The following is a 13,144-nucleotide window of genomic DNA, read 5'->3' as shown; positions in this document are numbered from 1 at the left end:
ACCTTTTCCATTCCTTAAACGAAGTTTTCTTGCCCCTGATCGCTTCCTTCACCGCTACAGTGAGCCACGCTGGTTCAGTCTTTTTCCTCTTGGATTCCTTGTTGATACGTAGTATATATAGATTTTGCGCCTCGGTGACTGTGTCCTTAAAAAGGGGCCATGCTTGCTTTAGCGTCTTTACAGTGCTTATCCTCTTCTTGATCTTCTTCCCCACCATGAGTCTCATCCCTTCGTAATTCCTTTTTTGGAAGTTCAGCACTGTGGCCGTTGTTCTGGATCGATGTTTCATCTCCGTGTCCAGGTCGAGGCAGATCATTTTATGATCACTGGTTCCCAGCGTTCTACACCTTGCTCCAGTCCTCGTAGTCCATTTAAAATTAAGTCCAAAACTGCGTTTGCTCTTGTATTTTCCTTGACAAGTTGTTCCAGGAAGCAATCGCCTATAGCTTCCAGGAACTTGGTCTCCCTACTGCAGCCAGAGGTGCCTAGGTTCCAGTCTATCCCCGGATAATTGAAGTCACCCATGATAACTGCGTTGCCTCCTTTGCAGTTGCGTTTAATCTCAGCCGTAATTTCTCCATCAATTTTTTCGGACTGCCCCGGGGGTTGGTAGTAGATGCCGATTTTCATTTCCGTTCCATTTGTTCCTGGAATTTTGGCCCATAGAGATTCTACCTTATTGTTTGATTCCGGAGTGTTCTCTCCGGTAGACCCAATTCCCTCTTTGACGTATATGACAATGTCCCCACCTTTTTGAGCCACTCTGTCTCTGCGATATAACTTGTTTCCCGGTAGCACAGTGTCCCAGACGTTTTCCTTGTTCCACCATGTTTCCGTGATGCCAATGATGTCAAGGTTATCTTTTTGTGCCATAGCTTCTAATTCACCCATCTTATTCCTTAGGCTCCTTGCGTTCATGTACATACACTTGAGTTTATGGCCTGTCACTTTCTTGTATTTCCTTCCCTCTTGTGTCTCTTTTATCTGTCAGGATTTCTGTCTTGCCTATGATCCGGTGAGTCTTCCCTGGTATCTTCCTGCACGGTATCCTCTGGGTATACCGGTTCCCGAACCATCAACTCTCGGTCGACTGTCGGCTTTCCCCTTCTTCCTAGTTTAAAAACTTCTCAATTTCTATGTTGCTTGCAAGTAGCCTCGTTCTGTCTCTACTGAGGTGGAGTCCATCCTTCCTGAATAGTTTGCTCTTCCCCCAGAACGTAGTCCAGTTGCGTACGAAGTGGAATCCTTCTTCCTCATACCAACCCCGCATCCACGCGTTGATTGCTTGCAGCTCCATCTGCCTCTTCTCATCGGCCCTGGGTACCAGCAGGATCATCATAGCAGAGTAGTTCTTTGCACACATCCAAAGTTCCTTTGTAAGGCAATGTTTGTCAGTTCTCCCAACATTTTTTCCCCCAAAAAATATTCCCACCTTGGGCTACTTCTTTCTAAAACAGACTAAAGACTATAGATGGTCCACCCAGCTTTTTGTTTCTTTCGATCCAAACAGAATGGGGGTAGCCTAGCCATTGGAGAAGCTCTTGCAGGACCTCTTGCAGATTTTGTAAAATAAATTCTTGGAGATGGGAGAGTTTCCATGAGAGGGGAGAAGAGTGAACATGGACCCTCTTCACAAAAGAGGTAACAGAAAAATTTGGAAACTACAGACAGGTGATCTTCACTTTGGTGGTTAGAAAGATAATGGAAGTTCTACTGAAGAAAAGAATAGTGAACTACTTGAAATCTAATGGGTTACAAGATCCGAGACAACATGGTTTCACCAAGGGGAAATCATGCCAAACAGAACTGATTGATCTCTTTGACTGGGTGACCAGAAATTTGGATAAACTTAGCGGACTGAAGTTAGCTAGAGAATGAAATGAAGACAAATTTGTCTCCCCAGTCTCTATTAGGGTAGTCCACAGTAGTATGCAAAAAAAAAAAAAAAAAAGCAACCTTGTAAAATCTGGTCTCCAGAAAATTTATTTTTGTCTCTTGTATGTCTTATTTGTATCAAACTTCAGCTTCATTGGATAATATTTAGAGGCCATCCCAACATGTGCAGTTTGCGCATAATTAGTTTGTGTGGCATTGCCTCGTTTGCAATCTGCACCTGAAAACTGGCTCCTTGGACTGAATGTTCTTCGACTGGTCAATTTTTATCACTATGACGAAGGAAAACCTTTCCAAGAAAGCTATGTGTTAGTGTGTGAGTCAGTGATGACAGTATGGGATCGAGTCAGGATAGTGACACAATGCATAGACTCTTACATTTACAAGTTGAAAAAAACTACACAATTAAAACTGTTGCAAATAAGTCACTCACAGCCATTTCCAGACATCTGTGGTTTCTGTCCGAGCACCTAGCTGCACTTGCCTTTTTTGATGACAGAATCACACCAGAAACAAAGCTATGAATGGTGCAAAACTTACGGCATTCACCATTGCCAGACATTCCATGATGTTTCATTTGTACAGATGAAATGGAACCTTTGAAAGTCTTGTAGCACAGAGAACATAGTCATTTTTTGATCTCTTGATTGAAGGAGGATCAACAAAAGTGAAAATATTCCTGAAGAAACATCCCACAAAGTTAACCGATGATCCAGTTTTCAAGGAACTTTGAAATTGGGCATCCAAACTGACTGTTAATGATGCAGCAGAATGAAGGATAAACTTCATTGAAAAATACAATACTTTGATAAAAGATGAACAGAAGTAATTTGTTCTTTGGCTAATGGGCAGCCACCGAAAGAAGTGTCCTGCATCAAAGGCAGCTCTTATATCATAGACTGTTGATTATTTGTCGAGTGCACAAGAATTACAATATACTGTTAAGCATAGCAGTGGTTAAAAAAAAAAAAATAGTGAGGTAGGGTGACCCCTAAACTTAGTTTTAAGTAAAATTTTGTGTGTTTTATTTTTATATAAAGGAATAAAATTAGCCTTGTGGACAAACAAAATGTGTTAGTTAATTTTTAGACCACCCTAATCTCCATCCCTGTCCCCTCCAAGTTTCATTCCTGTCTCTTCCCCCATCCCTGCATGTTCTGTCCTTATCTGCACAAGCCTCGAACATTTATGATTTTAAACTGTTCGAGGCTTGTGGGGATGGGAACAGATTTGTCCCTGTGTCATTCTCTAGTTAGGACCTAAAGTGGTGACCTGAATTAGAAACTGGTTGACTGACAGACAGCAGAGAGTAGTGGTAAATAGAATTTGCTCAAAGGAAAGAAAGGTAAATAGTGGTGTGCCTCAGGAATTGGTACTGGGGCCCGTTCTGTTCAATATATTAGTGAGTGATATTTCTGAAGAATTAGAAGGAAAAGTGTATTTTTGTAGATGTCAAAAAGATTTGCAACAGTGTGGACATGCTGGAGGGAATAGAAAACATGAGAAGAGATCTGTGAATGTTAATACATTTTTAACAGAAAAAGGTGGTGGATGTCTGGAATGCCGTCCCTGTAGAAGTTGTGGAGGCAAAAACTGACTGAGTTAAAAAAAATGTGTGGCATAGATACAAAGGAGCCTTAAATAGAAAGAGGATAATATTGACATAAAACTCAACAGATCAACAATTATAACTTTGTTAATTATGAGCAGGAATGGTGTTTAAATTGAAGCCCCAACAGTGGGGAAGTGAAGCTGATGCTGGATGGACTTATACAGTCTGCGTCCAGTATATTGGAAGACAGATAAGGACAGGCTGGCGTTAGCTTTGACAGGGACTCCAGCATTGGTTCAGTGTGTTGATACCAGACGGACTTCTACAATCCATGTCCAGCAAGACAGATCAGGAGCAAGTGCTGATTTTATATCACATTCATATCATCTAAATTCTGATCTTGCTTATCTCAGGGGGATGGGAAAACATAGTGGAACTTAGCAAGTAAAATGAGTAATTAAATGATGGCAGATAAAGACCTGCATGGTCCATCTAGTTTGTCCCAACAGTCACATTCATTATCAAGGCAATGCTGAATCAACAATCTAGTAATTATTCATTTTTATTAGATTGTTGGTTAAGCATTGCCTTGATAATGAATGTGACTGTTGTGTAGTCTGGATGAATCATGCAGCCTTTAACTGCTATAATTTACAATGTTACTATGTAAATGCAGTTGGCTAGCAGATTACATCTCTTGCTTATGCCCAAGTTGGGCTGACTTTGGAGGATCATGTCACGGCTCACAATGTCAGAGCCATGGCTGTGTTGGTAGCCCTCCTGAGGTCAGCTTCTGTGAGATTCAATATGATCCTCCATCTACACATTCACAACTCACTTGGGTATTCTGCTCACTGCCTTGAGCAGAATACCCAGTGCAATAGCCAGTTTGGTCAGACAGTACTGAAGAATGTTTAGTTTCTAGAATCCAACTCCACCTCCCCAGGCCCGCTATTTCATTTCCAGACTGTAACTTCAAAATCAGTTGTATATAGTTTCAGGTTTATACATACATATATATATTTTATACATATTTTTAGGCCTTGAAGTTGCAAGCCTCTATTAGAATTCCTAGCAGTGTTTTTACTGAGCCTGGTAGTTAGGGGTTGCCAGATGTAAGAATATGGCCTGCTTGTATGCAGAGAAAGCAAAATTACTTATCTGAGAACAGCAGGCCAGTTATTCTCGGAAGCCATCCCTCTTCCCCATGGCATTGTTTTTCCTAGCTATGTTATTAGACTATTGGTGCAGTGCTCGCACATCAGCGAAAAAGGCACCAGTGCTTGCATGGTGGGATGCTGCCAAAGACCCCTTAAAGGGGCAGTACTCTGGGCAAGCATCCGCCCTGGAGAATAATTGACCTTCTGTTCTCAGAGAACACCTGCTGGAGGTAATTATCTTTGCTATGTTGCACCTCCTATCTTGGCATGATTTCTGCAGAAGAGCATTTTATATAGACACATAGATGTCTATGTGTTGTTATACTATCATTATACTACTAACTTAGGAGCCTTGTTATAAACTTACTCTCTTAAAGTTGATAACTTAGGGCTGCATCAATAATTTTTCAAAGTACAACTTGGAAGAAATTTTACTGAGAAGTAGGTTGAAAAATCATTTGTTAATAAAGTGCATGCAAATAAAATGAAGCTATAAGTTCCCTTTTCCTTCGTTCTGGTGAAAGCAAGTCCTGCATGATTCAAAGACATAGTGGTTAATGATGCAAAACATCAAACTTGTAACAATTTATTTGGTAAAGTATGTATTTTCACTGACTTCTCAGTGGGCATTACACTTAGTAAATGTCTATCATAAACGCTCTACTCATTTTGGACTTGTTTTGGTTTGTTAACCTCATAAATCTGCATTGTGTGAGATTTGCTCACCTTTTTATGGAAAATTGCTGATGAGCATTGCTTCAAAAAGTCCAATAGATTGTCTGTTTCCCTTAGAAATTAGATGTTCATTTAACCCCTTGAGAGCCTGTGTATATTTAGTCACAATATGACCATTAGTTGTGAAAAATTCTAAACTGGATACAATGTATTTGGCAACAAATAACCAGAATATATATACACTCAAAGGGATAAATGTATATTAAAAAAAAACATTTTTGTCTTATTTTGCTTTTTCTGTTTGCTTGTATACACCCATAATTTTTCTTTAGTTTTTATACTTTCCTTCATATCATTTGTTCTGTCAGGTGTTCCCTGGCCATCGCCTTGCCCATCTCCTTCCTCTCGCCCACCTTCTCGCTACCAGTCAGGTCCCATCTCTCTTCCACCTCGGGCAGCCACCCCTACAAGGCCGCCCTCCAGGCCGCCCTCGCGACCATCACGGCCCCCGTCTCACCCCTCTGCTCATGGTTCTCCAGCTCCTGTCTCTACTATGCCTAAACGCGGGTCTTCAGAAGGTACAATACCACAGTTTGTTCATGTTTTTTTTTTGTTTGTCTTTGTTTCCTTTTGTGAGATTTAAATTACAAAATTACTTCCTTCTCCTTAATAACCTATAATTTTTTCTGTGTTATAACCTCTGTTGATCATGTTAATATTTATATTTTGTGGGATATGTTGGATAAGAAACAATACAAAAGCAGAGCTGTATACTGATTTGGCTTACCTTTTTAGGAAATGTACTACTTGACATACTGTTCAAATGTACCTACTGTATATACCTTAGAAGTTAAAAAAACCCCAAAACTTTTATATTGCTGAAACACATGGCATAACTAATTGGTTAGTTCTCTGAATTAAATTAAAGTTTCTGTATACCACCTTAAACACTTAAAACTGAGAAAACTGAGCTAATAGTCTTTGTTTTCTGCAAAACTAGCAAAGCCTCAGTTTGGTCTTACAGCACTGGTCTTTTGTATCTGTTTCTCAGTAAATGGAACCAAGTAATTCATTCCCCCCCCCACACACCTTCTTTATGATACATGTTCAACTCCTTTTCCCTAACATTTCTGAAAAACAATGTTTTCTTTTAAACTGCATAATACAGAAGTTTAAAACACTATGAAATGTCATTTCAGCATTTAGGGGGATCCTTTTAGTAAAGTGCATTATGTTTTGGCCTTATTGAGCATTAACATTAAAAACTTCTTGTGTAGGAAGTACAAAGGCAGTGTAGCGGCTGTTGTGGGTATGCCTAGCATGGCTTTTGAAGATTCTACATAGAAATGTTCATTAGTGCATGTGTTGCAGTTAGCATGCAGATTGTGAAAAATTGCAGGCAGATCTTAGGAAATTGGAAGTCTGGACATCCAAATAGCAGATGAAATTTAATGTGGACAAATGCAAAGTGATGCACGTTAGGAAAAATAACCCAAATCATAATTACCAGATGCTAGGGTCCACCTTGAGGATCAGCATCCAAGAAAAAAGACCTGGGTGTCATTGTAGACAAAACGCTGAAACCATATGCCAAATGTACGGCGGCGGCCAAAAGAGCAAATGAGATGCTAGGAATTATTAAAAAAGGGATAGTTAAGACTAAGAATGTTATAATGCCTCTGTATTGCCCCATGGTGCAACATCACCTTTAGTATTACGTTCAATTCTGGGTGCAACATCACCTTTAGTATTACGTTCAATTCTGGTTGCCTTATCTCAAAAAAGATATAGCAGAACTAGAAAAGGTTCAAAGAAGAGTGACCACGAAGATAAAGGGGACGAAACTCATTTCGCATGATGAAAGACTAAAGAGGAGGTTAGGGCTTTTCAGCTTGGAAGAAAGACGGCTGAGAGAAGATATGATTGAAGTTTACAAAATCCTGAGTGGTGTAGAATGGGTAAAAGTGGAAAGATTGTTTACTCCATCAAGAACTTACAGGGAAATACTTTAAAAACCAATAGGAGAAAATATATTTTCACTCAGACAATAGTTAAGATCTGGAATTCGTTGCCAGAGGTTGTGGTAGGAGCGGTTAATGTAGCTGATTTTAAGAAAGGTTTGGACAGTTTTCTGGAGGAAAGTCTATAGTCTGTTATTGAGACAGACATGGGGAAACTACTGCTTGCCCTGGATCAGTAGCATGGAATGTTGCTACTATTTGGGTTTTTGCCTGGATTGACCACTGTAAAGACGGTCTACTGGGCTAAATTGACCATTGGTCTGACCCATTAAGGCTCTTCTTATGGATGCATTTAGTTAAGGTATATCTGCGCTAACTTTACAGGTGACAGTATATGCCCCAAGCTACCTGCAGTATGCTGTCCACATATGTTTTCCACACATGCCATGCCTAGTTCTCACACCCAAAACAAAGTAATTATAATAATAATAACTTTATTTTTCTATACCGCCATAGTCAAACTGACTTCTAGGCGGTTCACATAGAAAGAAGGCTGGACAATCAGCGAATTACAAAATGCAAGAAGAAGGAAGTTACATCACGAATTGGAGAAGCATGGGGAAAGAATACATGAGAGAAGAAAGATGTTACATAATACAATGGGGTTATAAGGGAAAGAAAAAAAAACCTGAGAGGTGATCTGATTAAGCAAGGAATTTGCCAAATAGAATGGTTTTAATTGATTTTTGGAATGTGTTGTAGTCTGTCTGTCTGTACTTAATGTGTTGAATTAGTGTGCACGTTTAAGCCACTGTAGGAGCACTTAGCACATTTATGTAGTAGCAGTTAACATGGACTAATTTACACATTAACTATTTAATACACTTTAGTAAAAAAGGCACCTCAAGGTATGAAGAAAATCCAACATTGATGCTAGAAGGGTTTTTTTTTTTTTTGACCTGGCTGTTTTCTCCAGCTCTTTTGGGACTTTCATTCCTAGTCAACTTAGATATCAGAAGGCCAGAGCTGGAAATCAAGCCCATGTCCTCCACAGTACACAGCATTGCCACTGCTCTACAAAACTGGCTTAATTCATATTCAGTTTTTAAGCAGCAAGGACATAGGAGTCTGTACTCTAGGTGAATTACCTCTGCTTGCTTGCAGAAGGATAATAATAATAATAACTTTATTTTTATATACCGCCATACCACAAACAGTTCTAAGCGGTTTACAAGGGAAGAGACTGTATACAGACAGCGACTTTACAGAGAACTTTCGAAATTACATTGGCATGCTAAGTTTAGTCAGGTTTATCTGGAAGTGTTTTGGAAGTACATCAGGTTGAAGTGGGGTCAGAGAAATTTGTCAAAGAGATAAGTTTTTATTGACTTTCTAAACGTTTGGTACAAAAGTGCATTTGAGATGAAGTTGGTTAAACATTTGCCTGCTTGGAATGATAGTGTTCTTTCGAGGTATCTCTTGTAGGCGCAGCCCTTTAGGGCTTGAAAATGAACAAGTAGGTACCGTGTGTATTAGTTGTGCCTGGGAATTCGAATTGGTGAGGCGGATAGGATGGGGATAAACCTGTCATGGTTTTGAAGCAAAGGCAAGCAAACTTAAAAATGACCCTTGCTTCCACAGGCAGCCAGTGTAATTTTTTGTAATGTGGGTTTACATGGTCTGATTTATTGAGGCCATAAATGAGATGGACTGCAGCATTTTGGATGACACTCAGTCATTTGATGGTTTTCTTGAGAGATCCCAAGTATATAATATTGCAGTAGTAAGGGATTGAACCAGCAGTCGAAAGGAAAATAAATCGAAGTATTGTTTCCATAGAGTGAGATTGTTTCCATAGAGTGGTGCAAAGTTTCCATAGAGTGAGAAAGCATTTTTTGACTTGAGCATTAGTGTGATCTTCAAACGTCAGGCTTCGGTCTAGGGTGACACCAAGGATTTTGGTTGGGGGATTAATTGGGTAATCTGATCCATTTAGTCTCAAGGAGGTGTTAACGATCTTGTTATTGGGACTTGCCAAGAAGATCTTGGTTTTTTCGGGATTCAGTTTTAGTTTGGAATGCATAGTCCAATGTTCTACCTTGGTAAGGCCGGATGAGATGAATTGTTCTGTCTCTTGGGTCAATAAGGTTATGGGAATAATAATTGTGTTATCATCCGCGTATATGTACAATTTCAGTTTTAAATCGGATAGCATATTTCCCAGTGACGCCATGTAGATATTGAAAAGTGAGAGGGAGAGTGGGAAGCCTTGTGGCACTCCGCAGGGATTGGACCAAGCTTGAGAGTAGGTTCCTTCGCTGTATGTACGTATGTACAATATCATCTTTTAGCTTCTCTTCCTTCACCAGTGGAGTACAGTGCCTTCCTTCTGTAGGCAAGCTGAGAAGGTGTGCTCTAATCTGCTCTGTTCAGTTTTTATTACTTTTGGGTATTTATTTTATCTGTTTTGTGAGGCTTTGGTGCCTAGAAGTCCCCTTTTTGGGGTAGTTCAACCTGGGAAAGGATACATTCTGTATGAACGGTCTGCAACTCATAGGGCAACCCCAAGGTGTACCTACTGAGCCAGCCTGCTTTGAGCATTTTGGAAGCTCAGGGACCTTTCCCCTGGGAGCTAGCTTTTATTCTGATTTTTCAGAAGGTTGAGCACAGGCTGTGGGGCCCCTGTTTTAGTCCCTTTGGGCTTCAGGGACCTGGCTGTGTTTTTTATTCTCCCTGTTGTGGTGTGAGAATCCATGGGGACAGTCAGTAACAGCCCGACTAGCATCCTTAAGATCTCCAATTTTGGACACCTTCTGGAAGGATTTGAGGAAGAAAATCTCCTCCCTTCAGTCAGGCTGTAGGAAAGCTGACACAGGCAGACACCAACACAGCACAGTGAATATAACCATTATTCCCTATGGGGAAAATCAGGAAGGGGGGGGGGGGTCAAAAAAATTTGATTTTTAAGGGTTTATGGTTCCAGGGATAGAGTCCCCTACCTCCAAAACCCCTTTCCCTGAATTTTTTAAACTTCAGGGGAGCTTACATGTCCGTTTTTGGTGCAAATTTGCTGGCAGTGGCCATCTTGGATTTTAACCATTCTTTTTATTCTAAAGTCTTCATCTGCTGCAACACCCCTCAATTTAGTTCAAAATTGACTGGGATGGACTCTGCAAGCTGTTATGCTCCCATATTATGCCAGTTTTGTGCTGGATGGTCAGCTGAAGAGCATCTGTGTACCGTGTTTCCACATGGAGACGGTCCGGACATTAATTGTTACGGTGGCACTGGGGCAATTCCTAGCTTCCCTAGATCTAAGGGAGACTTACCTTCATAGCCCCATTTTCCCAGCCCACAGGAGATATCTGAGATTCCATGTCCTGCAAAGGTATCTCCAGTTTGCAGCTCTATCCTTTGGGTCGGCACTCCTCACACCTTTACCAAGGTGATTGTAGTGGTCGTAGCTCACCTCTGCAGGATGGGAATACAGGTTCACCCATACTTGGACAATTGACTGGTCAGAGACCCATCAAAGTTGGAGGGAAAGTAAGCAGTGTGGCATGTGAATCTCCTACAGGATCTGGGCTGGATAGTCAACTTCAAGAAGAGTCATCTAGAACCAACTCAGCACTTGGAGTGTTTGGGAGTCTGCTTCAACATGGTAAAAGACCATGTCTTTCTTCCCGAGCCACACAAACAAGCTCAGGAAGCAGATTGAAGTTCTCCTAGTGGTGCAAAACCCTTCTGACTGGTATTACCTTCAGGTCCTTGTATCAATGGTAGCCACCATGCAAGTGGTTGCTTGGGTGAGGGCGCATATGCGCCCCTTACAGGATTCCCTCCTCTCCTGGTGTTTCCTGTAACATCATTCCCTCCAAATGCAGCTTCTCTGGATGGGAAGCGAGGAGCAACTTGCGCTGGTGGCTCTGTGTAGTCTCCTTATTGAGGGGCATTCCTCTCTAAATCCCCTCATGGGTGATCCTTATAACCAATACCAGCCTGTTAGGAAGATATTCCCATTGCTGCAGGCTTGTGGTGCAGGGCTAATGGTCTCTCCAAAAGAAAAAATGGCCCATAAATTGTCTGGAATTGCGAGCCATTTGACTAGCATTAAGGGCATTGTAAAAAGATCTGGAAGGCAAGGCAGTCGGTGTTCTTGGACAATGCTACCGCAGTAACATATGTGAACAGACAAGGAGAAATCAAGAGTGCTCCGTTATGTCTGGAGACTCAGATGTTGTTCGGGTGGGCGGAAGCTCATCTTCAAGTGCTCTCTGTAGCCCATCTTACAGGAATGGATAACGTGTAAGCTAACTTTCTCATTCAGCATATTCAAGATCCGGGAGAATGGTCACTGTCTCGGAAAAGTGTTCAGCCTCATTGTGCAGTGCTGGAGAAGTCTAGCAATTGACTTAATGGCTTCAGCCAAAAACATGAAGGCGAGTTACTTCTGCAGCTGAAGAGACAAACCAAAAAGCACAGAACTGGATGTGTTGGTTCAACCCTGGCTGGAAAAGAAGCTGCTTTGTGTTTCTACTGTGACTCATGGTGGGCTGGGTCATTCACAAAAATGCAACTCAACCTGGACTTGTGAGCCTAGTAACCCCAGATTGGCCTCGCCATCTGTGGTATGCGGATCTATTATGGCTCAAACAGAACAGATATATCAAATTACTGGTTCATACGGGGTTACTCAGGGTCCAATTCACATGGCGAACCCAGATCATTTTAGTCTTACGGTATGGCTATTAAGTGCTCAGCCTTAATGTGCAAAAGATAGTCAAAGGTGGTCATTTCTACTCTCCTCTAAGCTAAAAAGCTTTGGACTGTTTCGACCTATGCTAAGGCCTGGAAGGCTTTTCAGCTCTGATGCATCAAATATAATGTGGAGCCTTTCAAGACTCCAATTCTGGTGATTCTTGCTTTTCTTCAGGTTGGACTAGAGAAAAGCCTGGCAGGAGCATCTCTCATGCTTCTGAGCTTGAGTGGACAAGGCATCTCATCCAGATGTGACCAAGTTTTTGAGAAAGTGGGTTCAGAATACTATTACTACATAGGCCAACAAAAAAAACACCCCATTTTCTTGGTGCCTTGGGTTTTTAAAATCTGTTCCAGGGTTTATTGGGGGCACTAATTCAGAAAATTGCATTGGGTAGACTGCATCAGCTTGTTTCTTAGATGTGGTTGAATTTATTAATTTTTTTACAGCTATTTAAAAGATCTCTTCTGCAGAATTGGGATGTCATAACAAGCTTTCTTTTTTCAATGGGAATTTTATGTACAGTGGAACGCTAATTATCCGAATTCCAATTGTCCGGATTGCTTTGGGAGGGTCTCAGTTTATATTTGAGTTCCCCCGAAATACTATTCCAAAATGCTATTCTTTTGTTTTTAATTTAAAAAATACTTTCAGCGCCCCCCCCCTCCCCTTGACAAGAAAAGGCATCATTACCCCCCCTCCCTGAACAGGTACCACCAACTCCTTCCCAGACCCACCAGACATACCCTTTGCCTTCCTTGTTTCCCTGGTAGTCTAGAGGCATCATTAGGGCAGAAGCAATCTTACTCGCTTCTGCCTATGCTCTGTCAGTGACGAAAATAGCTGCCCATTATATCTTTTTGAAGGTGATGTCTCCAGAATTGTACACAGTATTCTAAATGAGATCTTACCAGAGTCTTATACAGGGGCATCAATACCTCCTTTTTCCTTCTGGCCTAGCATTTTTTTTTTTTGTTGTTGTTGAAATTTTTAAAAATTTTTGCAAGCATACTTACAATCTTGTCTAAGAAAATAGAGTTACAATGAGAAGAAAAAATAATTATAATAAAGAGAATGATTCTCCAATACAATTATTGTCTCTCTATTTAGACCTCATTAAAGAAGAAATAAACCAAGAAGAGGC

The 13,144-nt window shown here is 40.9% G+C and overlaps 1 protein-coding gene across 17 annotated transcripts in view; it reads left to right on the top strand.

Annotated features, from left to right (window-relative positions):
• ATXN2 (ataxin 2) overlaps positions 1 to 13,144 on the top strand; it is a 735,162-nt gene that overhangs the window by 403,823 nt on the left and 318,195 nt on the right. For all 17 annotated transcript variants that reach the window (XR_004540365.1, XM_033955181.1, XM_033955177.1 and 14 more), the window contains one exon: positions 5,649 to 5,858. Coding sequence is in view for 16 of the 17 variants with exons in the window: in XM_033955181.1 (XP_033811072.1) it covers positions 5,649 to 5,858 (210 nt within the window). In the remaining variant the exon portion in view is untranslated. The remainder of the gene's footprint in view (positions 1 to 5,648; positions 5,859 to 13,144) is intronic.

Source organism: Geotrypetes seraphini, chromosome 8, assembly GCF_902459505.1.
Source record: "Geotrypetes seraphini chromosome 8, aGeoSer1.1, whole genome shotgun sequence".
Classification (NCBI taxonomy): domain Eukaryota; kingdom Metazoa; phylum Chordata; class Amphibia; order Gymnophiona; family Dermophiidae; genus Geotrypetes; species Geotrypetes seraphini.
Note: the sequence above shows the minus strand (reverse complement) of the source record. Positions and strands in the feature narration are given on the sequence as shown.